General features: G+C 41.9%; 1 protein-coding gene across 3 annotated transcripts in view; it reads left to right on the top strand.

Annotated features, from left to right (window-relative positions):
• Positions 1-8417: 8417 nt before the first annotated feature.
• Positions 8418-27356, top strand: part of AGO2 (argonaute RISC catalytic component 2) — a 66838-nt gene continuing 47899 nt past the window's right edge. For all 3 annotated transcript variants that reach the window (XM_075495333.1, XM_075495332.1, XM_075495331.1), the window contains exon 1: positions 8418-8698. In XM_075495333.1, coding sequence (XP_075351448.1) covers positions 8668-8698 — 31 coding nt within the window. In that variant the 5' untranslated portion in view covers positions 8418-8667. The remainder of the gene's footprint in view (positions 8699-27356) is intronic.

The following is a 27356-nucleotide window of genomic DNA, read 5'->3' as shown; positions in this document are numbered from 1 at the left end:
CATGGCTTGGGTGGGTGTACTCTTCGCTAGGTAAAAAACTGGCTGGATGGCTGAGCCCAAAGCGTTGTGGTGAATGGAGTTAAATCCAGTTGGCGGTCGGTCACAAGTGGTGTTCCCCAGGGCTCACTTTTGGGGCCAGTTCTGTTTAATACCTTTATCAATGATCTGGATGAGGGGATTGAGTGCGCCCTCAGTAAGTTTGCAGATGACACCAAGTTGGGCGGGAGTGTCAATCTGCTTGAGGGGAGGAAGGCTATACAGAGGGATCTGGACAGGCTGGATCGATGGGCCGAGGTCAATTGTATGAGGTTTAACAAGGCCAAGTGTCAGGTCTTGCACTTCAATCACAACAACCCCATGCAATGCTACAGGCTTGGGGAAGAGTGGCTGGAAAGCTGCCTGGCGGAAAAGGACTTGGGGGTGCTGGTTGACAGCTGGCTGAACATGAGCCGGCACTGTGCCCAGGTGGCCAAGAAAGCCAATGGCATCCTGGCTTGTATCAGAAATAGTGTGGCCAGCAGGACTAGGGAAGTGATCGTCCCCCTGTACTTGGCACTGGTGAGGCTGCACCTTGAATACTGTGTTCAGTGTTGGGCCCCTCACTGCAAGAGAGACATTGAGGTGCTGGAGCATGTGCAGAGAAGGGCAACGAAGCTGGTGAAGGGTCTGGAGCACAAGTCTTCTGAGGAGCGGCTGAGGGAAGTGGGGTTGTTTAGCCTGGAGAAAAGGAGGCTGAGGGGAGACCTCATCGCTCTCTACAACTACCTGAAGGGAGGTTGTAGCGAGGTGGGTATTGGTCTCTTCTCCCAGGTAACTAGTGATAGGATGAGAGGAAATGGCCTCAAGTTGTGCCAGGGGAGGTTTAGATTGGATATTAGGAAAAATTTATTTACTAAAAGGGTTGTCAAGCATTGGAGCAGGCTGCCCAGAGAAGTGGTGGAGTCATCATCCCTGGAGGAGTTCAAAAAACGTGTAGATGTGGCACTTTGGGACCTGGTTTAGCAGGCATGGAGGTGTTGCGTTGATAGTTGGACTAGATGATCCTAGAGGTCTTTTCCAACCTTAATGATTCTATGATTCTATGATCCCAGTGATTCTTGTTGCAATGATCAGCATGTTAGTGCTGTTGTACTGAAATGGAATACATTTAGGAACAGTACGCAAGCATTCCTATTGCTTGTGGATCCAAAGAAAGGGGAATGGTATGGCCCAGCTTTTTCTATTCTGGTTTAGTGGTGAACATAGGAATGGAAATTTGTGTGGGCCCTAACAGAGGGAGGGGGAACACTGGTTTTGATATAATGGTCCTTAAGCTAAAAATTATTAAAAATGCTGATGCATTGTTAAAAAATAAAATAAGAAGACCTCAAATTTAAATGTGACATTCACAAAAGCTTAGGCTTTGGTTGGTAAAGATGTTAATTAAATGAGATTTGCCTACATCCTTGCTTCATGGCTGTCTTGCTGCATCTGTTGAGTGACACTGATCTATAGAGGCTGCTCTATAGAGGCTCGGAATAAAGTTATGATGAAAACAAATCTCTATGTAATAAGAAAGCTAAAAAAAAACAGTTTTGCTGCTTCCCAAAGCTTTTTGAAGCCCAGCTATCCAGTCAGGATTGCTGGTTAATAACGCTTAATTCTGAGACAGACCAAGGGGTAACGTCTAGAAATTTGCAGTGGTATGTGCTTTTCACCTCTGATCCTGTAACTGTCTACACTTTGTATGATCTATTTAACACATCACCATCCTTTTGGAGCAGAACAGTCTCCATTCTAGATGAATCTATAGCAAATAGATGGGCGCTTAAAAAAAAAAAAAAGGGTGTACATGCTTCTGTGTATTCTACAGTTCCAGGGTAGTGAGTTACTTCCAGGGTGATGAGTTACTGGGACTTGGTCCAGAAAACCAATATTCTGGTTTAGGATGATAATAAAACTGTGTTGCTAGCAAGCTGGATAGCACAGGAGTGTCTTCATGATAAACCAAACAAGTAACTTGGGTTTGAAATGTCCCTGAGGTAGATATTTTGCACTTAGAGGATGGTAAAGAGCAGTGGCAGAGATTTGGCTGGATATGCTTGTCCATTACTTACCAGCCAAGAAAGGAAAACACGAGCAAGGTGCGGATGAACTGAGGTGATTCTTCCTTTCTTAAAACAGCCTTTTCCCAGCTCTCAAGGGTGCACTTTTTCAATGACTGATAACTGACCATAAGCAAGTTATTGATGGTTTGGGGGCCTTTGCCTCCTGCCTGCACCCATAATTTCAGGGCCCTTCCTGTTATCCCACACTTACACATCACAGCATGAGACACCTGGTATCAAGTTCCAGTTCACAGAGTAGGCTCTCACACAAGTTGGTAGCAGGTCTGACAAACCAGGATTGGGGCCTTCTGGAGTTAGTATAAGGCGTATGGCCTGTTAATAGCAGGACAATAGTGTTTTCACCAGACATTGGGTACAGCATTGCTTATATAGTTATGCTGTATTAGCATGCATATGTTTGGGTTCAAAACATTATTATTAAAACATTAGCAAAACATGCATTAAAATCTCCATAGTGATTGTTCTGTGGTTCTAGAAAACTGCATGATATTGTCACTCAATACTAAGGAAGCAAGAACAAGTAGCGTAGGTGTAATGGCAAAGTCTTATATCTGTGACTTGAAGACAACATTCCAAAACATGAAACAACACATGAGTTAAAAACTTAACCAGGTATAAGACCAGCAGGTAGGGAAGTCATTTGCACACCCAAAAAGAAGAAGAGATATGACTGCTTGACAGGAGGAAAAAAAAAAAAAAAAAAGCAAGATTCCCTTAGCCTCTGAATGGGCTTTGTCTTGCCAGAATCACCTACATCTTCTGTATAGACACCATAGCCTCCTAAAAGCAATCACTGTATGACAGTGAGAGGACTTAAAAGTAGATAAGCCATTTTAAGTTGTCTTTCTTACTGCAGTCTACTTTAATCTCTGTACAGTTCGCTTTCTTACTCTAATACTTCATTATTTTTTTCTTGTTTAAACTGTTCAAATGGTCTAAATTGTTCACTGGGCCTGGGAGGATCCTAATTTGGCTATACAAGCCTGTACCTCCTGGTTTTAGCAAATAGCCACACTAATGAACTTCAGGTTGATCATCATCAAGAAGGAAGGAGGGCTCTACAGAGGGATCTGGACAGGCTGGATCAATTGGCCAAGGTCAATTGTACGAAAGTCAACAAGGCTAAGTGCCGCGTCCTGCACTTGGGTCATAATAACCCCATGCAATGCTACAGGCTTGGGGAAGAGTGACTGGAAAGCTGCCTGGCAGAAAAGGACGTGGGAGTGTTGGTCGACAGCCGCCTGAATATGAGCCAGCAGTGTGCCCAGGTGGCCAAGAAGGCCAATGGCATCCTGGCTTGTATCAGAAATAGTGTGGCCAGCAGGACTAGGGAAGTGATCGTCCCCCTGTACTCGCCACTGGTGAGGTTTCACCTCGAATACTGTGTTCAGTTTTGGGCCCCTCACTACAAGAAAGACATTGAGGTGCTGGAGCATGTCCAAAGAAGGGCAACGAAGCTGGTGAAGGGTCTGGAGCACAAGTCTTCTGAGGAGCGGCTGAGGGAAGTGGGGTTGTTTAGCCTGGAGAAAAGGAGGCTGAGGGGAGCCCTTATCGCTCTCTACAACTACCTGAAAGGAGGTTGTAGAGAGGTGGGTGTTGGTCTCTTCTCCCAAGTAACAAGCAATAGGATGAAAGGAAATGGCCTCAAGTTGCACCAGGGGAGGTTTAGATTGAATATTAGGGAAAATTTCTTCACTGAAAGAGTTATCAAGCATTGGAACAGGCTGCCCAGGGAAGTGGTTGAGTCACCATCCCTGGAGGTATTTAAAGGACATGCCACTTTGGGACATGGTTTAGTGGTGGACTTGGCAGTGCTAGGTTTACGGTTGGCCTTGATGATCTTAAGGGTCTTTTCCAACCTAAATTATGCCATGATTCATGCCAACACTTTCACCCAAAGGCAACTGGTTAAAGTCTTTCCGACTCTCAAGGGAGGGAAAGTGTTGGTAGATAATCAGGTTGCCCTGATTTGTTTGAGTCACTGTTTATGTGCTGTTAACCAGGACAGTAATCCCCTCCTTCAACTGTTTTCCACTGTTTTTTGCAGTTGCGCCTACTGTGCCATAATGAGTCAGGTGCGGGTTTTTTTTAATTTGACAAAGCAACTGTAGACCATTAAGTTGATTTCTCCAAGTTTGTTCATGAACAGCCTCAGGTACAGTATTTGATTCCCTTCTCTTCTTTTTTGGAAACTACTTTTCTCCCTAGCTGAGGGGTTTTGCGTTTGTTTTTGGTTTTTTTGTTGTTTTTTTTTTTTTTTCCCTGATAACTATGTTATTACAGCAAAGAACAAAACTCTGTTACTACTTAAAACTGAAATAACCAGCATACCTAACATATCCCCAATAGGTGGTGCTGCATCTTTTTCATAGTGTTTAATTGTTGTATTGTTGGCCCTGATCACCTAGAAAAGTTAAGTCCTTCCTGAGTGAATTGAAGTTAGTAATCTAATAATAATATATACTTTTTTTATTATAAATAAGATTGCAATTCATTTGGCAAAAGAAATCAAGTATGGCTTTGTAGCTTAGTAGTTAGGACAGTCATCTGGTTGTAGAGAGACAAAAATCAGGTTTTGGTCCCTCTGCCATGGATTAATTGTGATTAAATCAGTAACTGTAAAATAATAAAGAGTCTTTGGGGAGGGGACCAGAACCCTCAAAGTCTTTATAACCACGTGAACACATTAGATCACAGAGTTGTGGCTGCCTTCACTTTTGTTCTGATCTCACTCATTTTATATTCTTATGCAAAGCAGAACGCAGAATATGTGAGAAGTCTAATGCACGCATTCCAGGATGACATCTTAAAAGTTAGGCCAGTTGAGAGCTGGAAAATGTAAGCTTAAATCCCCTCAGAGTCAGGAATAAAATTTACATCTTTCTGCTCTGAGTAAAATTTTTTTTTAGTAAATCAATGACTAAAAGGCATTTATAAACTGTGGGGGTTTTAAATTAATTTAGTTTAAAAAGGGAAGGGTTGTTACTTAGTGAGATCAATGTATGTTTTCTCATTAAAAGAAAAGCCATCTCATTTGTCACTAGCCTATTTGTATATAAAACATTTTACTCCAGATTGCCGCTGCTGATATAAATGACTTTTAAAAGCTCTTCCTAAATACCATCTTTGCTTCCAAAATGATTAGAACATGCTCAGTTTTTCCAAAACTAATAATTCTTTCTTTGAGAGATATCAGTTCTGGGAAATGTCAGCTTGAAATCCAGCAGTTATGACAGGTATTGTGTCCAACAGTCACTCAATTTTTTCTTTAAAGAAACCTGATTTTAAGTGTTTAAGCAGTTCTTCTTATACTACTATATAATTGTTAATATAGCATATAAAGAGCATGTATAAAAGAATGCTTTTATAGAGCTTTCGAGCCACTCTTTCAAACCAAACTTTTCAAAAACTGAGGTCTTTTTTTGGCTGAAATTGTCTGGTAAGACATAATTAGGTTTTACTGTGCTCTAAAACATCAATTGTGGGTGACAGAAAGCATTAGAAATAAAGCAAGTGACATGGCCCAAAATGAGCGTGCGTCCTGTTACTTCAAGAACTGAGGTAGAAGAGTGCTGTAACTTTCCGTTCCTCAGTAACACAGAAATGCTGCTGGAAGCGTGCAGTAGCATGAAAATAGCCTGCAGGAACAACAGGACTTCTACATGAGAAAACAGTGCTTAAAAAAACCTACTTAACTAATTTATTATTTAACTTGTATTGTGTAAGTCTGCAGTCTGCTGTATACACAGCGATAAGCCCTTTTGCTTATGAAGTGCTAAATCCACAAAAATCAGCTTTAAATCAATATGAGTATATTGCACTCTAGGATGTTCCAGGTATTAATTGCTGTTTTCAGGATCTCTAGTTTCCAGGGAATTTCTGAAATCAATTGCAGAGTATCCTGTGGAGCCCAAGAGAAATGTGGGATATGTGTTTATTTTTTGTGAAACCTCCCCTTATATTTCACCTATCTTCTGTTGCTTGTTAGTGTGTTATTTTCAAACTTCTAGCAGAGTACCATAATCTCCTTTTTCTTTTTTTTCTTTTGCAGCTGTGTGAGGTATCAGATGAAGTTCCATGTGGGTACATCCCTTCAGCATGTAAGCTTCACTGACCATTGCTTCCAGGCCAGGATTTCACAAGCAGAATGATCTAGAAAGGTGAGACACAATTATCCATGTTTATGAACCTGATCTGATGGAGGTTAGCTTCAGTGCTGCTAGTCAGGGTGACCAAATTAGTCAAGTGGACTTTTCTAGAAACCTATGAGTGTATTTTTATGCTCTCTTGTACTTAAATGCAGAAGGTCTAACAGGCATGATAGTATGCGTAATGTTAGAGGGAGGTATCTTCCTAATCAGATTGAAGAGATTGATTTAAATAATCCAAAAAATTAGATGTCAATACAGGGACTGCATGGTTTCCCCCTGTCACCTCAGCATTTAGTACTATCTAATATAGCAGAAAGGCCAAATTTGCCTAGATAACTCTCTTCTGGTTCTTCGTTTTGGGGATTTCTTCCTCCCCTCCGTTTTGAGCCTTACTACGGTTATATAGCATAAACCAGAAATTATTGGTGGTTGTGCAAAAATGTTACCCAACTCCTCCCAGAGAGGAAAACAGCAACCCCTTTGCCAGCTCCCTTGTTTATCTTTATAATTTTGCTAGAGCTACTTGGCTTTGCTCTAGAACTAAAGTTGACCCATGATACTGTTCTTTGTTTATAGGTACTGGTAAATCTTTACTTTGCAGCAACTTGAGGAGCTTGGAATGCAGACAAATCCAAAATCACTCCAGTGGAAACTGTAGTGGTGACAATGGTTTCAGGAACAGTACACTGGAAGTGAAAGCTGAGCTGTTAATAGCAACCCTTGAATATCTACAAATATGACCCAAAGGGAAGAGTAAACATATAGCTGATGTAACTTTGGAACAATGAGATGCTTCTACATTACTTCAAAGATGAACTGATGAAGGAGGCTATTAATTGGTTTGACAAACCATACAAGCAGTATGTTTGCCTCGTCCTTTGGCACATAACATGTACTGAAGGAATGCAGTTGACTTTGAAGGAGCTTGACTGTTCTGGGAGGAGAACTGCATTATTTTTTTTAAAGGCATCAAAGTGGAGCAGGTGAATGAAAGTATGGATCATAGCTGCTATACTGTAATTCTGTAGGTAGCACTTTCTGGTGGAAGCGAGCATTATTAACTTTTTTTTTGCCTCCTTAGCGGGTTTAAGATTTTTTTTCCTACTTTCTCCTCCTGAAAGGAAGAGGTACCAATTGGGTGATTGCAAAAGGATGACAGTTCCTGCAGGTATCATCATCACTGGTATCTCCTGGGTCTCAGTGCATCATACTGACCAATACTATGCCTCTTTCACATTATTGCTAGTTGGTATTCCCCCATACTAAACTTTACATGCATATGGCCGGAGGTTATCTGGCTGTACAAAACAGTAACGTATACCACAGCTGGGTTTCATGGGTACAACAAAAAGTGGATGTGGTATGGAGGTGTGAGATCCATGAGGTGACTGATCTGAGGTTTTCACAGCACCATTGCCTTTGGCTCGTAGGGCGTTGGGGAGGAATAAAAGAAGTGTAACAATCAAATTCAGTTTTCAAGTAAACAGGGCATTCAGGATCAAGCAGTACATGTAACTGATGCCATTCCAGCATCCCTTTTAAACATGCGTAACTAGGCAAACTGCCTTGAAGGAGAGGTAGTGGAGAGAGAGCTAGAAGCACACAGTTATTTTCCAAGGTCTCAGTGAAAGACAGAACAAGTCTCTAGCGATCCTGGCTGCAGCATACACTTTTAGTTTGACTGTTGATGTTGCACCTGCCTAAGGCAGAGGCTTGGTAAAAAGGAGCCATGGTTCATCTTGGTGGGCGACTCCAGGGCCTAGAAAGGTTCCTGCTACAAACGCTTCATGTCTGGTTAGCCACATTGGCAGGCTGTAAGAAGAGCAAAGCACAACGTGCGTGGGTACTGACGGCAAGGCTGGGGAAGAGCTGTTCAGATCCAGTTGATGAAATTCGTGCGGGGGAGGAGGAGGAGGCGGCAGAAAGGTGGTCAGCTCCAATTGGCGGACTGGAGGCGGTGGGCGCGCGGCTCGACCCGGGCCCACCGCGCAGCCGGGCTGCGGTGAGCAGGGCCCCTCCGGCGGGCCGGCCGCCCTGCTTACGACCAGCCGCGGGCGCCGCGGGCAGGAGGGCGGAGGAGCCGGCAGCGGGCGGAGCGCCCCTTCCCCGTGACCCGGCGGCTCCTCCCTTCTCCCCACCCACCTCCCCGCTCCTCAGTGCCGCCGAGTAACCTGGTTTCCCGGCGTCGGCCCGGCCCTCCTCCCTCTTTTCTTTTCTTTTTTTTTTTTTTTTCTTTCCCCTTTTCTTTTCCTCCCCCCTCCCCTCCCCTCCCCTTCCTCCTCCTCCCCCTTCCCCCGACAGCGTAGCTGGGGCTCGGGCTCGCTCCCTCCCCCCCTTCCCTCCCCTGGAGCTGCTGCCGCGGTAGGGACCTGGAGAGAGGCGCCGCCTCTGCCGCCGCACACGGAGACATGTACCCGGGAGCCACCTCCGCCGGACCCGGTGAGGCTTCGGCCGGTTTTCTTTCCCTCCTCGGGGCTTCCCCTGAGCCGCCGGACCGACTTTCTCTTTCTCTCTCAGGGCGCCGGGCTTTGAGCTCGGCGGCCGTGTGTGTGGTGTGTGTGAGGGGGGTGACCGTTGGCGCACGAGGCGGTCTGTCAGCGCGGGAGGCGGCACGAGCCCCCTCTGCGGCCAACTCTGCCGCCTCCCGCCCCGCGAGACGGGGGGCGCGAGGCGCCAACGGCCGGCGGCGAGGCGTTGCGAGGGGGGTGACGGACCCTGCGCGAGCGTGTCCGTGTCCGTCCCCGTCCCCCCCCCCCCCCCCCCCCCCCCCCCCGCCCCGGCTCGGGCCTCGCTGGAGCGGCTGAGGCCGCGGCCGGCCGCGCTCGCGGGGAAAGGAGGGGTCAGGCCGCTGCCGCCACCTCGGGGAGGGCGCCGAGCGAGCCTGCGTGTCCGGAGGCCCTTTTTAGGGGAGGGTCGCCTTCCCCTGCCCTCCTCTCTCCTCCCTCTGCCGCGGCGGGAGGCTGGCCCCGGCCTGAGGGGGGGAGAGAGGGAGGCGAGCCCCGAGGCGGCGGGGAAGGAGGGGCGGGTGGAGGGGGGCGAGGCGAGGGGGCTGCTCCCCTCTCCCGGGCGAGAGGTCCCCTCACGGGGCTCTGGTAGCCGCTGCGGTGGCTGCTGGGGCGGTGGGAGACGGCAGAGATCCCCCTCCACCCCACACACCCCCCCCCAACCCCGCTCCTCTCCTCGGTCCGCCGCCGCTCCGTCCCCGGGGTGTCCCCTCGGCTGTGCGCTACGTGCTGCCTTCCCCAGGCCAGCGCTTGGCTGTTCCTGCCAACTCAGCCTCCTGCTGGCAGCGCGGTATGGACTGGGGTCTCCATTTCCTCCCTCCCAGATCCTCGTAGCGGCTTCATTCTCCTGGGCTAGTCTGGGATACCCGTCTTGCCGTGCACAGAAGTTCAGGCCACTGTGGCCGTGTTTCGCTAACAGCGTGTTTGTCAACGACTGTGCTGCGCTAGTTTGTGTTGTTTAGATGTAGGTAAACCGTATCCAGATGTCGCATAGGGCTGGAAGAGTTATTGGCCTCATCAGATGTCTTCAGGCTCCCTGTCATGTAATGAAATCTGGGAGCAAAGGAAAGATGAATGTGGAGAGAAGAAAGGTTACCAACTCGCTCAGGGATGTTTAATATTATTTAGGGGAAAGATAGGTTAATACTGTGGGAGTTTGTGACGTTAATACGGGACAGTGTTTTTTCTTTTTAGTGTTAGGCTGTTTCTGTGGTGAGAATTCCTATGTAGAAACTACAATGTTTGGGTGACTGATACCCAGTTTTCTTCTAGAAAAGTTTCAAAGTAAGTGGAACTTTATGTTAATGTTCTCAACAGTTTTGCATAAAATCTTTTCCCTTAGAGGGATAATCTAGCAAAGAATAGTGTAGTGAAATATAGGACCTGTAGCTGAGATGTCTTTTACTGTTTCTCTTATGAATGCTTCTACTGTAAGAGCATTCATATGTTAGGATCCACAGTTAGGTGCTGGCTTCTTTTTTTCTCTGATTTGATTCTCTTGAAGGGACAAGAATCAAGACAGACAATCAGGATGATTGTTTTCCTCTTAGGGTACTGCTCCTCTGTTTTTACTTTCTTGCTTTTCTTTCTACAGTGCATGAAGACTTTTACTAGACACACCAGGAAGATAGGTCTCTGCAGCTGTGTGTATCCAGACTGATGTTCAAGATTTTGCTTTCATGTATAACATCATTTGCACATTTCAGTACCAATAACTGTGTATAACTATTGATGTCATCATTTGGTGGCTTCTAGTGGCAGGTTGTCTTGCTCAGGTACAGGTATACTTTCAGTTTACAGGTACTCATGGTGATCAAATTTCGCTGTTGTTGCGAAGGCTGTTATGTTCACCTCCTATTGAAGGTGAACATAATCCTATGTTCACCTCCTGTATCTTTTTTGAAGTTATACGTAAGGAGCTAAATCATTGAAAATACTGCCAGCGCGTGGGCTTGAGGGTAGTTTTATATGTGGGAGTCTCTTTATCTTTCTTTATTTGCTCTCTGTCTGATCCTGCTGTTCTCCCTTTCACTCAGAATGATGTTACTTCCACAGCACCAGCGTTGGTGGCTGCTGTTTACCATCAGGGACCCACATTCAGTGTGTAAGGGTATTTTCCACTTACCAGAACAACGCTCTCTTCACCTCGGGCTCTTGATAGAACAAACAGTATACTCTTACTGGGTCGTAGGTTGCTACATGTTACTGGTGTGTTTCTCAGGCTCCTGCTATTCTGCTCTTTCCAGCCAAGCTCATCTTCTGTCTTGTTTACTTCCTAGTTTATCTCTGTGGCTCAGCCCTTTCCCCCTCTGCAGAGCTGGGCAGTGACAGTGTCTTGTTCTCCACATCATGAGGCTCTCCGTTTCCTTCCTGTGAAATCATCCACAGAGAGCTTTAGCAGCACAGCAGTGGCTTCTAGCAGTCCAGACAGCTTCCTGCTCCACACCAGATCATAAGGCAGGGCATTTGAGTAGTTTTTTAAGAGAGTGTGGCTGTACTGTGAACCCGTCTGGAAACGGGGACTGTCAGCAGGATGCTTAGTTGTCTTGTGTAAGGCTACATGTGGCCTGCGAGCTGCCAGTGAACATCGCCTTCTGTATGTTAATCTGATACCTATAAAATGAATGTGTGCTGAAATCCTGTTCTGAGGAGTGAGCAAGAAATGAGGTTTACAACCATTTACTGAGCCGCAGCTGCCGTGAATGCACAAGAACTCCAGCCTCTACATGTCTGTCAGCACATCCTTGACACTGCTTCAACGCTCCATTCATATCTCCTGTAACTTAGATCTTGCCACCGTTTGTTTTTCCAATTGTTGCTGATGCATACAAGCTACTTTGCTCTTCCAGCTCCCGTCGCCAAACTGGACACCGCAGCCAACCCTGTTCTGAGGGTGCCTGTGGTGCTGGCCTCCTGCCAATGTAATCGCTCAATTTGCCACAGGGTTTGCTATTTTAATCTTAATTCTTTTTCTGGAAACAGTATAAAGCAAGTTAGGAGGCCATATCTGACTAATTTCAAAAAATTGCTGCCGAACGTGGAAACTTTGTTCAAACATGCTGTTACATCACGAGTAAGATGTTTTTTATACAAGGGGGATATCGTGAAATCACTGTTTTCATGGTTAGGAAACCTATGATCCCTGCTCCTTTTTCCCAAATACTGTTTGAGTTCTTGACTTGGTGTTGAATTTGCTGAAATGTTGTGCCCATATGCTTTTTTTTGCCTTCAAGAAACTTTGAAAAGTAAAAAAACCATGAGATACACATACTTTTTTTTAAGAAAAAGAAGTTTCATACTGCTACATTTTTCTATATCTTTTTCTAGAAGGACAAAAAATGTCAAAGCGGCATAATAAAAATACTGTCGTTTGGTTTAAAGAATTGTTAGACTTGCGTAAACTTCTGTAACTTACGCTGCTTGGTATTCATTGATTTATAGATTCTAAACTTCGCACGCTATAGATTCTCTTTTTATTCTTTGAAAGGATATTTGATTTTTGCCTCCTACTCAAGGTCTTAATTTATTGTTGAAGTAGCAGTTGTCTGAAAAAGGTTGTCTTCGTGAAGGGGGGTTATGGCTTTGCATGTAAAATATAACCTTTTTTTTCCTAGCACAAGAAACAACTTTGAGCCCTCTGTCAAACTAGTGAAACTAAGGACATTTTCTCACTTGTCGTTTAGTTGTAAGTTACCTCTTGAAAATTGTTAATAGACTGTTGAAACTTTTAAGTCTGTCTTGTTGTTTTTCAGTGTGTGTACTTGTTTTTAACTCCCGTATATGTTCTTGAAGATATGCAATGGTTGGATGTTGATTCTCTTTAGGACTTTTTAGTCCTAAAATGTGGTGCCAGGAAGGGTGTGCTCATGCCTTACTTGGGGTGGTAGAAATGGCAACATCTTCGTCGCGTGGAATTTAACTCCACCAACATCCTCTGAGCTCGTGCCCCAGTAGCAGCAAGAACTCCCATGTACCTCCTGTCAAGGGTCTGCTCTTAGAAAGCCTTTCTCTTCTTAGAAAGGCTTTTTGTATTCTTTTGGGGGGGATAGATCTGGACCTGCTCTTACTGTGCTTTTTGTATTCTTTTGGGGGGGATAGATCTGGACCTGCTCTTACTGTGCTTTTTGTATTCTTTTGGGGGGGATAGATCTGGACCTGCTCTTACTGTGCTAGCTCTACTGGTATCACAGAGTTGCCCCATTTCTTTGGCTTAATTTTAGACAGTAAATTATGTTGAAATTCATTGTAAGCTGCCATACATAGAAGAGGAAATGAGAACTTAATGCACAGCTCTCTTCCTTTTGGTGTGAATTTTTCCTTAAATTTAAATTGCATTGACAACATCACAACTTACAAAACGTAGTGTAACTTTTTCAAGAGTATTTTTGTCATGGCCAGTATAATGAAGTGAAACTTTTTTCCAGCAGCGATTCTCTCGCTGACTATGCAGTTGCACAGGATTTTGTACACTTATTTTTCCTTTGTCTTGAAATTTTTCATTTTTGCAGAATCGTTGTGTACTCATACATACTTAGTGGTGTGTTGTAATGTATATAGAAAGAGTACTGAGGAACAGCCAAACCTTCCTGACTTCCAGGAAAGTACCGCTTTCACAATTTGTATGCCCTCTCCTGCACTGCTATCGCCACCAGTCTTCCTCTGTTTCACAGAAGGGTAGGAAAGGGTAGTTAAAGGGAGTTAACTCTGTAAGGGAAAATATATCTTAGATTATCATATGAAGGTCTGTTATTCTACCCACTTTGAACAGTATAGGAGGGAAAGATTTTTCCATTTCAGAAAATAGCCCTTTGAAATACTTTTGGCCTTCCAGAAATTGCAGGGATCAAGTTGATGAATGCAGTAAACTTCTAACTGCTAAATTGGCTTTGCAAACATACACAGTTCTAACTAATTAGGAACTTTACGTGCCTAATGAAAGTCTTGTTCGTGTCAGCTAAGCATGTGCTGACAATAGCTTTACAAAACTTGTAAGACTTGTCAAAATTTTGTCGTGTATTGCCTTCCTTATTTCAAGTTTTAGCGGAATACGTGGTCATATTTTTAGTGATGGAATTTCAAATGCTCAGACTACCAGAAAATATTACTAAATTTGAAAATTAAGAAAAGTCAACCTCCAGTATCTTATTTTTGGTAAGTTATGAACTAGAAAAAAATAGCTACTGGAAAATATTACGTAGTTTAACTGTAGTGGCTGTGGGTAGGGATCTGTTCCATGCATTGTCCAAATAATTTGCTTTGGTATCATGCATCCTTTCTGATGTACACACAAAGCAGTCCACTAGAATGTAAAGTATCTCTTACCCCATCAACTAGGGAAGTGCAGCACTTTCCAACTTGGTGCAAGAAGTTTTTTGTTTTCTTTTCCCATTTATTGTAATACCCAAAGTTGGACTTAAACATTTCCTTATCCATTTTATGCTGTCAAAATTGGGAAAAGGAAAAGACAGACCTGAATAGCATCATCCCCCAATTAACTGGACTTGTGTAGTGTATCTCATGTCCTACACCAGAGTTGTAATTTGTTAGTACACGGTTCTCTTCGGTAGCCATTTCTAAGAAGTAGTGCTTCGGAGAGACTTTTTAGTACTGTCCAGGAAATGCTGATGCCCATATTTTTGGATACTCATGTCTTCTAATAGTTGGTGTCTTTCAGTGTGTTTAGTGAGCACCATAGGTTAGTGCAATTCATTTTAATGTCTCCATTTTAATTTGTTTTGCTTCTAATATTCTCTTTCCAGAGTAAACTTAATGCTTTTAAATAAACAGTTTTCGTATGAGCATTATTTCATCTGTTTCTTTAGCCTCTCTTTGCATTTTGTATTAAGGAAAAATGTTTTTCCTTAATACCTTTCTTTATAGCCTTGCTGTAGCTGTGAAGCCATGTGATACCTGGTGACCAGGCTTTCTAGAAAGAAAAGGTTTGGTTTTTTTTTAAAACTGTATGACTTCACAAAACTGGACACAGCCAAGGTAAAGGAAACCATTGATTTAGATGGGAAAGTACCGTTGGTAGTGACATAATCAAGTCAGTCCAAAGCTTGCTTTGATGTTTTTCTCTCTTGCTGCCATCAGTGTTGTCTTTTGAATTTGGTTCTCATTGAGCTGTCCGCAGTGCTGCCAAATTTTGTTTGTATTTGAGTTGTGAAACAAATTTTTTTAATCACAGATGTGGCAAGAGTAGTTCATTCTCTCCTGTTGTAATTTGTTTGTCCTCTTCTATTTTTTGCCAGTGCTGCTCAGTTGTGTTTTGCCTTTGTTGTAGGTTTTAGTCTCCATTCAACCTTCATTAAACAGGCAACTGAAAAATAAAACTCTGTGTTGCTGAAAGTAGATTTAAAAGCTGTCCATGTGTCAGGCTGTAGTTTTACATTCATCTTAAACTAGCCTAATATAGCCCTGCTGCAGAAAGAAATGGTCATGCAGGCGTTAGTGTGAGAGGCTGCCTTGTTGGGCAGACCGATCCCAGCTAAAACCAAGTCCCTTTCATTCCTTGCCTTCATGCCCCCTCCAAGTTAGTTTTAGCTGCTTTGCTTCTCTGCAGAAACACTCATGATAACACAAGTTTGGGGATCATGGGGCAGACTGAATGGCTGCGTGAAGGCAGGACTTCTCTTTCGGTGCTAGTTTATACCAGCTTGAATTGTATTTTAGCTTATTACGGCCTGAAGAGAAGTTGTTAAGGCCTGGGTGCCAGCGTTAATATATGCCATGATAGCTCTGCAGTTGTGAAAGTCTCTGTCTTTGAGAGAAGTGTTAAAATATTTAACTTTTCAGAGATACAGAATAACTATATAGATCTGCACTGTTTTGGGCTCCACATGTCTTTCCTAACAGCTCGTCTGGCAACAACCTGATTGCATTCCCCTGTACAAGTTGCTTTATAGTCAGAACGTGGAGTATATGCTTAATGTTAACTCGTTCACCTGTCTGAAGAGTTAAATCATGTAACACAATTCCATAACATATGTACAAGTCTGAAGACCATGTGTTTAAACCGTGCGTTAATTTTATGTCTCATTATGTCACTTCCAACCTGTATTGGGGTGTGACTGAAACAAGGGGGCTGCAGAGCAAAAATGAAGTCTTCAGTCTTTTGAGGCATAAACTCAAAAGGGGAGCTTGAAAATATACTTTTGAAACTATATTGGTTTTACAGTGCAGATTTGCATATAGGGAATCAAGTTGTTGATTTCATATGTAGTCTAGAAAAAAAAAAAATTGTAACTCTTTTCTGGCCAGACGAGGAGTTGACTTGGCAGGCAGTGTTAGATACCGTGGGTGGCTCTGTTGGAGCTGCTAATGTCACAGATTGGAGCTTTAGAACTTTTTGTCTTAGTGGTGCTTTTTTTGTGTTCTTAGTTCAGTCATGAAATTTATGTTAGAGCTTATTAATGTGAGAAAATAATGCAATTTAAATTTAGTAGTAGGAAGTGTGTGTGGATGTGCTAATTTAGATTTATTTTAAATAAGCCAATTTTAGAAGAATTCCCAAGAGGGGAGGTTTCACTGGCTTAGCTAGATCAATCTGGAAATTTTTTGAAGTTAAACTTGTCATGTAGATGAATAAGGCTTTAAAACATAATTATTTCTGGGGCCTTGTTATATACCTTCTGAAACTTGTTTAGCAAGTGTTTACTATTAAAGGACAGTTGTCTATTCATACGGAGGGTAGATTCCTATCTAAATGTTGCTGTGTTCTTGGCTTTGCTTATCCTTTGGTAATGAACTTATTTCATTGTCCTTTCATACAACTTGTGGTTTGCAGTGAATGCTCCCTTTCTACTGTTTTTTGTGTGTTGCTTTTTTTTTTTTTTTAATCAATCCCTCTGTTGGTTGTGCTCTCTTGCCCCATCATACTCCTCCATTGTTTCTGAAATCTTCATTTGCTCCCATGTGGAGGACAAGACTTTGGGAGAGCAGGGTTTTTCTTGTTTGTGCTTTTTAACTGCCGGTGAAATGGAAGGTTTCTCAGACAATAGTACTTGTCAACTTCAGCTCTTCTGACTTGAATATTTCTATTGAGAAAGCTGATGAGACACATAGGTTTAAAAAGAAAACCCCAGAAACCACCAACCCTCCAAACCACAAACAAAACAAAAATAAAATAGAGAAGAAACCCAAGTTCAGGTAGAAATGACAATACAGAAGAATGAATGTCTTGGCAAACCAGTACGTGTCTTTGGGAAGAGCTTCAGTGTTTAATGAGAGAATGCTTTTGTATGGATTCAGAATGTTTGCATAAGGGTGTGTTGTTTAAAAAGTGAGAGCTTCATTCAGAAGGAGGAAACTTCCCAACAGGGCAAGGAAGTGAAGCTTTATTGTTTGGGTCTCGTTATGCGATTAGAATACAGTAGTGGTATTTTTTTTTCTAATTGTTTCTGACTTGCAAATCCCCTTTAATGTAAAATTTCAGTGGAGGCATAGGCCTTTCTGTAGGAAACTTGTATGTGCCTTTTTTAAACTTACCTTTCACAGAATCCTTAAAATAATGCACAGACCAAAAATGGAAATTTATAGGACTAGGTGCCACATGGAGTAAGGTTTTGATAGTGACACTGCAGGAGAATTAATTATTTCCAGAGAAAAAAAAAATCTGTGGGGATTTGGATCTCCCTATAGTAAGATCCCATTATTTGTGGTCTCCTCCCATGTTACTGCCGTCATGACTGGGGTGGCACAGTGCCACAGCTGAGTTTTGGTTTGTATCAACTAATACGAGAACTTAAGTTGCTTAGAGGAAGCAGGTGGAGGAAAAAAACCCGAGATGTAATAGGAAAAAAAAATTCTCATAGGGGAGTTCTGCTGAAAGCCTACACTCTCATCATATCTCAGTTATTCCATTATTACGAACCTGCATTTTACCCCTCTCTTCAGCGATGCTGAAAACCACAGCCCTATCTCTTGAAACCGCATTAGATACTATTGGATCCCTTGCATGTTGAAGATGCTCCTACAGTTACTTTCACTATGTAAAATGATAAAATAAAGCATAACCTCAGCTCTTAACTGTGAATTTTCTATTTTGAAACTAAGCCACAAGAGTGTTCATGTTTTTGTAGATTAATCCAGTGTGGGTATGGGGAAAGATTTCTTTTTCAAGGAAAGCATGACTGCTTCTGAGTTATAGCTCAACAGTTGAGTTCCTAAATTAAAAAATATTTTAGGTATGAAGACAACTTAAAAATCTTATTTTTAGATTTTACACAAAAATACTGCTAGCCAAAGTCTGTGGGGATATGAATGTGCTTGCATGCAAAGGTACAGTGCAAAATATGGCCATCCTAGCTTATTTCTTTAATAAGCTGAGGACAAATTATTTCTGTGTTTCATTAAATTGTATACAATATGAATACCACAGGGAACCGGGATTTGGGGCCTCTGTGGCACCAGTTCCCAGCTGGAGAGGCACAGCACACTAGAAAGACATGCCAGTGGCAACAGTGTAAAGCCCAAGCCATTAAAGCTCGTTAAGCTTAGTGGAGCTTGTGTGCATGTGGGCACTAATGTCTCTAATAATATAGAAGGCTGGAGGAGAGGCATGGGATGTAATGGCAAGGGACCTGGAAGAAGGAGGGGAAGCAAAAGGTGTTGGTAGAAAGGTTGGGGAAGCAACATTGTGCTGAAAACTACAACTCTGGTTCAGGTGACTTAATCTATCCAGTGTCTGTTTGTGAGCTGTAATACAGAGACCAGTTCTTTTCTGGGGGGAACGGGGACCAGACTATTTGGGGGGAGGGGAGGAAATCTATGAAATACTGATATCTCAAGTTACAGAGGTAATGGAGTGTCATAGTGAGGTGTACAGTACTAATGGTGTTACTTGATGGCTGTTGGTGCACGCAGAAGGTGTTGAAGTATGTAATGTGGGAGAGCTGGGGCTAAGTACCCCTCGCGGAGCCCAGTTCTGCACCTGGCACTAGCTGGAATGACTACGCATTCTCCTTGGGATAGAATGCAAGTGCTTGTTCATCTGATACTCAAGCCACATAGTTCGATGGAGGCTTCAGTCTGTGTGTTGAAGTAAATATTATTGGAAGAGTCAGTACTGATGGATAAAAAAGTCACACTTAAAAAAAAAAAAAAAAGTGGGTTATGTTGTTTCATACATACCTATGCAGTCAGCTAGTACAGAAGAAGAGGGAGCCACATTTCTTTCCGAACCTAAATGCAGTATTTCAGCAAACAGGGGGTAAGGAAAGGGTGTTGTGGGATGAAGAATACAGCCTTTCTGTCCTTGCCTTCTATAGGGAAGAAGCAGCATGAAGGGAGGAATAGATGCTAGTGGGTGTTTTTATTCCCCTCATAGAAGATGTGTGTATTCACTACATAGGCCTTTTGGAGTGGCAAAGAGCAGGGATTGTATTGAATGGAGGCATTGCTCTTTAGGAATGCAGAAAATACTATTACATTGTTTATTTTAAATTGTTAGAAAAGGCATCTGGAATTAGTTCAGCATCATTTTCTAAGGTATGGAGAAGTGAATGAATCATTATGGTCAAGTGTGATAAATAGCACTAAGAATGTTCCCCATTTCCCCCTTCATCGAGTAGAGGTTTGCCTGAAGATGGAGTTATTTTGTAGTTTGAATTCACATTTAACTTTAAACTGGGTTGCTGACTTGTGGGTAAGCCATAAGCATCCCCTCCATTGTTTGGATGAGGCTCACTATTTGGATGACTTAATTCAACATTGCAGTTTGTAATTAAAAGCATTTCTCTGCATCCCTTAAGAAGCATTTCAGTAGTACTTTGTACAGTTTTGCGTACAGGGATCGGTTAAGCCACATGGTTTATTAACAGTAAGGATAGATGGTTTATGCTCTGTATGCTCCTTGTGTGCTGTGATCGTGCTGTTCTGCCACTCGCCCCACTTGCAGGTGGCCAGTAGAGTGGTGAGAACCAGCTTGTTAGTATTTGAAAATTTGGAGGATAACTTTGAAGGCCTAGGCTGAAAGGAGAATGTGGGAGGAAAAAGAAAGTACTAACACTTGGTGTCTTTTGCTAGCTGACATTGTCCAGAAGCAGCTTGTGGGCTAGAAAGAACCATTCTTTGTTTCTTGCCTGCTGCTTTCTGCTGGAGCGTTGATCTCTTCCTCTTTGGTTCTCTGGCATTTTGTTCTTGTAGTCTTTCACATATTCTTATTTGAAACATGGGTATAACTTACGAAGCAAGCTGGGTTGATGTCTTGTTTCTCCCTTTCATCTCTGACTGCAACACCTGCTCACACCATTGATGTCTGGGAGTGATTCTGGTCTCTGTGTATCATATCACTTCTGGCACTGTGAAGAGATTACTTCTTTATCTTATAGAGGTCCAAAAGTAACCAGGATAACCAGGTAACTGATTATTTATTCCAGACAAAATAATCATAGAATGATTTGGGTTGGAAGGGACCTTTAAAGATCATCTAGTCCAGCCCGCCTGCCATGGGCATGGACATCGTTCACTAGATAAAAGGGTTGACTTGAGAGTTAACATTGCTTGAATTCTTTTGCAGTAAATGACAATTATTCAGTAAAAATCATGTCTAGATTAGGTCTACTGAACATAATGAGATTACACGTTTGAAGGCAATGTTGTTTATCTAACACTTTGACTCTGTATTAAGGTATTTAACTTCATACTACAACGTTAAGAAATTAGAAGCAATCTGGCAGAGTAGGATCCCTAAATGTCTTAATAATCATATGTGGGACTTAAAATATGACCAAGTATAAGGACAGCTCCTTCATTTTCGCTCATCAGTATTGAAGCTAGCTCTGATAGCCCACCCTGGCATACGCAATGTGCTGTGGTTAGAAACTGTGGTAGCTGCTCACTGAGAGACCAGAAGAGCCTTTACAGAGGGCCTCCCTCAAAAACGATGTGAAAGGCGTCATATATGAATCCTTGACAGGATCCAGGCACAGTTTATATATGGTCAGTGAGAAAAGAAATAACAGAAATGTAACGCATGCAGAAAAAATGGGGAATGCAAGAAGGTAGTTGGGCTCAATGTCTTTAAGGGTTGGCTTCCAAGTGTAAATGGAGATGAGCAGGTGCTTGAGAGAAGTACAGGAACAGACTGAATGCAGTGGGCAATGGGGACACCCCATCCCTGAACAATCTAACTCTGGATAGCATTTGAGGGGCCATTCCAGGAAAATAATGATTTACCAGCTGTGGGGTGATACATGGCTAGGAAACTCGTGACAAATAGAAGATGGATGTTCAGAGGGGGGAAGCACTGTGGTGCATGAAGACGGTAAAAATCCAACCTTCAGACATGGGAGAGGTAAACAAGGACTAAGTGAGCTTGAGTTTTAGAAAAGGAAATTGAGATCTGTAGATTCAGTGATCCCAAAGGATGGATACAAGTGGCAACTTAAATCCACATTTTGCAGCATGCATAGGTGTATACAGCTAGAGTTGCAACCTGTTTCAAAGCAGAACCGTGACTCTGGACAAATAAGAGTTGTAAAGCATTGTTAACAGTGCTATGTCTTTACTTTGCTACTAAGTAGAAGGACAAGCAACTTTAGAAGTTGAATTTGATGTGTCAAATGACCACTTTGCATGCTGTACAACTTAATGGATCTTAATTGATTTATAGGGCAATAAGGCTTTTACACTGAACTTATTCCTTATAGTGGATATAGATAAGGTTTACAGGCTTGCCTCCTCCCCACTCCCCTTTTTTTTCTGAGGACACGTTTAGTAGTCTGTTAGCCCTCCAACCAGTTGCATTTGGTATAGCTAAGACAGCAAGTGGTTAAAGGAGTTGTTCTAAGTAGTCTTAGATATACTTTATTTGCATTAAAAGGTAAGAAGAACTGTTTTTCCCTTTTGCTCTTTACCTATTTCCATTGCTCTGGGTGCTTGTCAGGTTATTTGCCATGCTGGGCTCTACAAAGTACTGCTTTTCTACAAGATGCATTATTAGCAGAAAATCTCATGAAATCTAGCAACCGCATCTTGGTAAAGAACCTTCAGTAGTTGATATTTAAGATAATGCTGTAACATATTAGATTTAAATGAAGTTCTGATTACATCATCTCTTCTTCTGCTTCCCTCCAGCCCTTTCTTTGTGGTTTGTTGAATTCTTGGGGATAATACCTTTATTTGTTGTGCATCATCTAATCCAACAACGCTATAGCTTGACTGAAGAACTTTTAGTTTCCATACTCTAAAACGTGCTTAATGAGTAGCAGAGACAGATGTACAGGTTCTATATAGATTCTTCTACTCCCATAATATCAAGGGACTATGAACTGCAGCTTTGAGTTTTCCTTATCTCGTAGAAAACACTGCCAGCCTTTTTCCTATCTTACTCTAACGGTTCTTAACAGAAAGCCAGTGCGAAAGTTAAACTTCTCTATGTAACTCAGACTGTAAGAAAACTTGAAGACAGCCCAAAGCTTTTTTCAGTTGGGTCCTAAAAAGAAAAGGCTGAACTCCCTGTATTCCTTTTCTTGCTCTGACCATATGTATATGTAAATAAAATACATTAAAACTCTGTGCAGATCCTGTCAAGGATTCATATTGGATGTCTTCCACATCCTTTCTGAATTCCCTCTGTTACTGGTATTTGAATAACTGTGGAAATCCTGTTTCCCCTGCCATGGGGTGTCCCCTCTCCAAGTCTCATATTCTCCCACTTCAAATTGCACTCCCAAAAGGGAGACATTACCTGTTTGCAAACCCAGTGACAGGCCACCAAGGTGGCTAGGGGAAGGAGCACATGACATACCAGGAGAGGCTGAGAGAATCAGGTTTGTTCAGCCTTGAGAAGGCTAAAGGGTGATTTTCTGGCTGTCCACAACTACCTAAGGGGAAGCTATGGAAAAGATGGAGCCAGACTTGTGGCAGGTGCACCAGAGCAAGGCAGGAGGCAATGGACAGAAGCTGGAACACAGGAAACTCCAGTTGAGTATAAGGCAAGTTTATTTTACCACAGGGGTCATCAAACACGGGAACAGGTTGTAAGAGATGTTGTGGAAACTCTGTCCTTGAAAATATTCAAAACTTGACTGGACAAGTCAACTCCCTTCCAGCCTACATCATTCTATGTTCATAATAATCGGCACCTCTACAGCAGCTGCTGGAAAAGCCTTTTCGAGCAGATGTGTCTGTTCTTTTGCCAGTCTTGGTTCTTTTTAACCTGATCATGATGAACATGTTTGTCATTTTTGTGTCTCCTGCAGTTCTGGAGGCAAAAGAGCTGATAGCTAGTTGAGGACAAGTTATTAAACCCCTTTCTTTCCAAGGAGCGATGCCTCTTCTCTGTGTCTGTGTGATGGAATCAGTAACTGACCTGGAGGCAGCAATGAATATGCACGATGGTTGTATAGTCCGTGCTGTCCGCAAGGCTGGGGTTGGCAAGCAAGGTAGATGAAGTGCTGCAGGAGAATTGAATTACATATAGAATTAAAATTCTGTATATTAGCATGAAATTTGGCCTTCTTTATTAAATACTTGGGTATCAAGTAATTAGTGTATCTAAAATACGTTGAAAAGTGCATCTTTTATTGTGCAGCAATATCTGAAAACTGTGTGTTTTAGTGATGATCTGGAAGAACTGCTCTGTTGTCTGGTATTAGAAACCTTAACTGAAAGTGACGCTTCCAAATAAGGCTTCCTTCCTTCACCTTAGTTTCATTTAGAGACTGTATTTTTAGAAAAATTGTTTTAGAGAATTTCCTATTGACAAACGTAGGTTGCATTAGCCCAATGCTAAAACATGCTTTGAGTTGTGAAAACATCACCTGATATTAAATATGCGTTAGGACTTGCCACACAAGGAAACTTATTGATATAATTACACTAGTATAATTATGCTCAGATGATTTCCTGTGTTGACAAGCCCTTAGATGCAACTAGTTTGGCCCCTTCTTATTTAGTAACTCATTAGGCCTCTGACTGCACATTAAAATTGCATAATTCTTTGCTAAAAAAACTTCAATGTGCAAGTTTAGTGCTGACTGGCTTGCTTCCAGGGTGCTGAGCAGACCAGCAGTTAAGCTTTAAAAAATGATGAAGAATGAAGGACAAAAGAAATGAATGCTCTAAGTCTGGGAAATGGTTATAAATTAAACGGTCCTGAAAAATCATCATTACACAATTGCATGGATTTTGGAGTAGACGAGCTGAGCCACCTTCGTTCAAAAGCGTGGCTCATTCACACCTTTTATATACTAGGAGTGTCTTGGCCAGCTGACTCCTTGAGTCACTCTCTTATCTGGAGTAGGAGCACACGCGCAGACAGCCTTGCATTTGCAGTCGTGTTTTCAATTTGCAAAACTCTATTTGTACTAAAGCAGCGTTTCTGGGATTGTGCAGGGTTCCTCTACCACCACCTTTCCCATGCCACTCTCTTTTGACAGAGTAATTTTGCTTGATTATTAATTTTATTTCAGAAAACTGCCATGAGACTGTTATTTTTCTAATGTCTGTCTTTTTCCAGATTTCTTTTTTTTGGTAGAAATTAAACTTGTCAAGATTGATAACTATGAACATTGAGTTTATGTAAATGGGATGAATTATAATAGGAAGTCTGATTTTTTTTTCCATGATAAAAATAAGCCTAAAGGTAGTATACTGGCACCTTATTATTCAACACCCAGCTTACCTTTCTTCACACCTTTAAAATGGGGCTCTTGATGATCTCAATCATCATATCAAGGCTGAAACTTTACCATTTTTCATATTATCACCTAGCAAATGAGTGAGTACCTTCTGATACCTATCACATGGATGCTCTGGTTTATCAGTCTTTTATCTTTCTTCTAATTCATTCTTTCCTTGACAGTGCTTTAAAAGTAAAATCCAGATACGCATGTAGATTTTCCAACGCTTTGAAATAATGTCTCTCCAAAAGCCTCATCTGCATTTGTGAAGGAGTCTCTGAAAAACAGAAATGGAGCAAGTAACGCACGTTGGGCTATGAATTTTGGCAGGCTTCCTTGGGCAGGGTGTCACCTTGAGCTCCCGTGTCAGGCGGTATCCTCTGTAACACGCCTCACCACGCTGCAAAACCTCCCAATAGGAACCTTTGTGCTAAGAAAAGCCTTCTCTTAGTGGTATGGCTTCTGTCACATTTAAAAGTGAGGGAGTGATGGGAATTATGTAGGAGTGCTTGAACAAGGAGTTGGGGCGATTGAATCTCTTGAATGTAGCAACTGTGTCTTACGATTGAAACTCATGTCTTTTTGTTTGATAGAAAAGAATAATAAAGCTCTATCCTTTCCAATCAGCACCAAATTCACTGTTTTGTGACTCTACACTTCACAGCTGGTTGCTGTAATACATTTTACACAAGATAGTTTGATTTTTGCATTCTTAATTTGAGGCAGTAGTCCAAAAGTGAATTCAGATCAGCAGTTGTAACACTTAGGGTTTTTTTTCCCTTGAAGTTCAGTTCACATCCCTCAGTCCTATAGCTAATGCATACGTGTCTGTTTTATGCCGCAAAAATATAGGTTAACTGCTTATCGGGTCAATGCTGCTGTTTATTAAACAGTACTTATCTCCTTGAAGCAACACCCTGCCCTAAATAAGTTTGCCTAGATCCAGAAATAGCTTGCCTTTTTTTTTAATTGGATTGTAAAACAAAAACAATGTAATTGAAAAATATGTTTAAAATGAAAATACAGGTCGGTAGTAGTTCTGCTTTCTGAACAGCGTGAGTTTTTTCTTTTTTCTTTTTTTTCTTTTTCTTTTCTTTTTTTTTTTGTCTTTTTTTCCCCCCTCCATCAGACATGCAGGTTGTAAAACTCTGCAATCACATTTCCCTCAGTCTGTGCTTCTCCCAGTGTTTCATGTTATTCTCAAAACTGAATGTATGCCCTCACATTTATTTACTGTTTGTCACTAAAACTCCAGCGGAGGAATGTAATGATGTTGTTGAGCAACATGTGATTGTGTTGATCCCTTAACACTTATAGATATGGCTTTGTTACGCTCCCGTGAGAAGTAGTAAATGATCCCATTTTAATACAGTGGGAGGAGGATGTATTACTTAATTACAAAATGACTTAATTTTGCAGCATAAATAGCTTGTGGGGGTGTTTCCCCCTCCATGACACTAGTCCTTGTACTTTCAAATCTTGTAAGCTTTTTTTTTTCGTATTTCTGAAAACTAGTCATGATGTACCAAATCTGGCACAGAAAAAGGAAGGGCAGGGGAATTAGGATGTGGCAGTAGATACAGAAATGTTAGAAGGCATAAAAATAAACAGCAAAGAGAAGGGAAATGCTTAATATTGATGAGATAATAGTTGACCAGGTGGTAGTGGTAAGGCAATACCTAATGCAGCTAGAATGCAGAGTGTATATAACAAGAAATGGAAATGTTAAAATACAAATGCCAGGAGCCTGGGCAGAAAATTAAAATATTTTTGAATGCGTGGTGCTACGGAAATCATGGAAGGACACAAAAAAATCATAGAATAACATTAATGACTAGGACATGGTTTTCAAATGGGAACGTTCTGTTACGGAAAGATGGAAATGAAAATATGTGCAGTGATGAGCTGTAGAGCATTAAGCAACAGAATGGCTGAAATCATAGGTGGGAGCCAGATTTCTTTGGGGAAAATGATGGTAAACAAGATTCTGGTGAAGTAGAGGTAGATGCTTGGTGCACATCCTCCTGATCTGATTTGGAGGTGGATAATAGAAACCTTTGTCATATTGCAAGTATAAATATTTGTGGGAGTATTTCTTATGTTACTTTCCAGCTGTAGTGATGATGCTATAAATAACTTTGTTAGTTGTCATATCCACAGCAGAGGATCCTTTCCACTTAATGACACAGAAACTTTGTGAATTTGTCATACCAAGCAAGGGGATGTGGTGACTGTGGGGGCCACCTGAGTGAGTTAATCACCTTCAGAAAAATATGTGAAGTAAGCAGAGATCCTGTAAGTGTTGGGAAAAGATGACAAATCCATGTCTTAGAAGTCAAGATGTGCAGGAATTAAAGAAAAAAAAAAAACACCAAACAAACAAAAAAACCCAAAAAACAAAAAAACCACCAAAGGTTGAGCAGAATTACAGTCAGCTAAGTATTTTGACTTGCCTTCAGGGATGTAAATAGGAAAGGTCAGATGCAGAGGCAGATGGGCTGCTTGCGGTGAGGACTGGGTTATATATGAGCCTAGAGCTATTGTGTGAAAACTAAGAAGATACTTTGCTTCATTTCTCAGTACAGGTGTTGACACTGCAAAGGCAAGAGGGATAAATAGTAAGAATACTATTCAAATGAGAATTGCTATATTTCCATTGAAAGCAAAACTGAAGGAGTTGGTGTACCTAAATTAGGGAGACAGAATTTTTTTTTTTTATCACAGAAACCTGAAGTTTTAGGTCATGGAAATGCAAGACTTTAGCAACGAGCATCTTTAACATATTGATCAAGTTAGTGTTGGAGGATCACAGACTTTAATGGCAGTGCTTACAAAGGGGAGGAAAAAAAGCAAATTGAACGTCTCTATGTTCATGACATGACATCAAAAGGGTGTATGCCTCAGAATGTTTGGAAGACAAGATCTGAAACAAGATTCCCAAACATAAAACAAATGAGAACCCCCAAG

This window comes from Mycteria americana, chromosome 2 (genome assembly GCF_035582795.1).
Source record: "Mycteria americana isolate JAX WOST 10 ecotype Jacksonville Zoo and Gardens chromosome 2, USCA_MyAme_1.0, whole genome shotgun sequence".
In the NCBI taxonomy this organism is placed as follows: Eukaryota; Metazoa; Chordata; class Aves; order Ciconiiformes; family Ciconiidae; genus Mycteria; species Mycteria americana.
The sequence above is the reverse complement of the archived record's forward strand: the minus strand, read 5'-3'. Positions and strand labels throughout refer to the sequence as shown.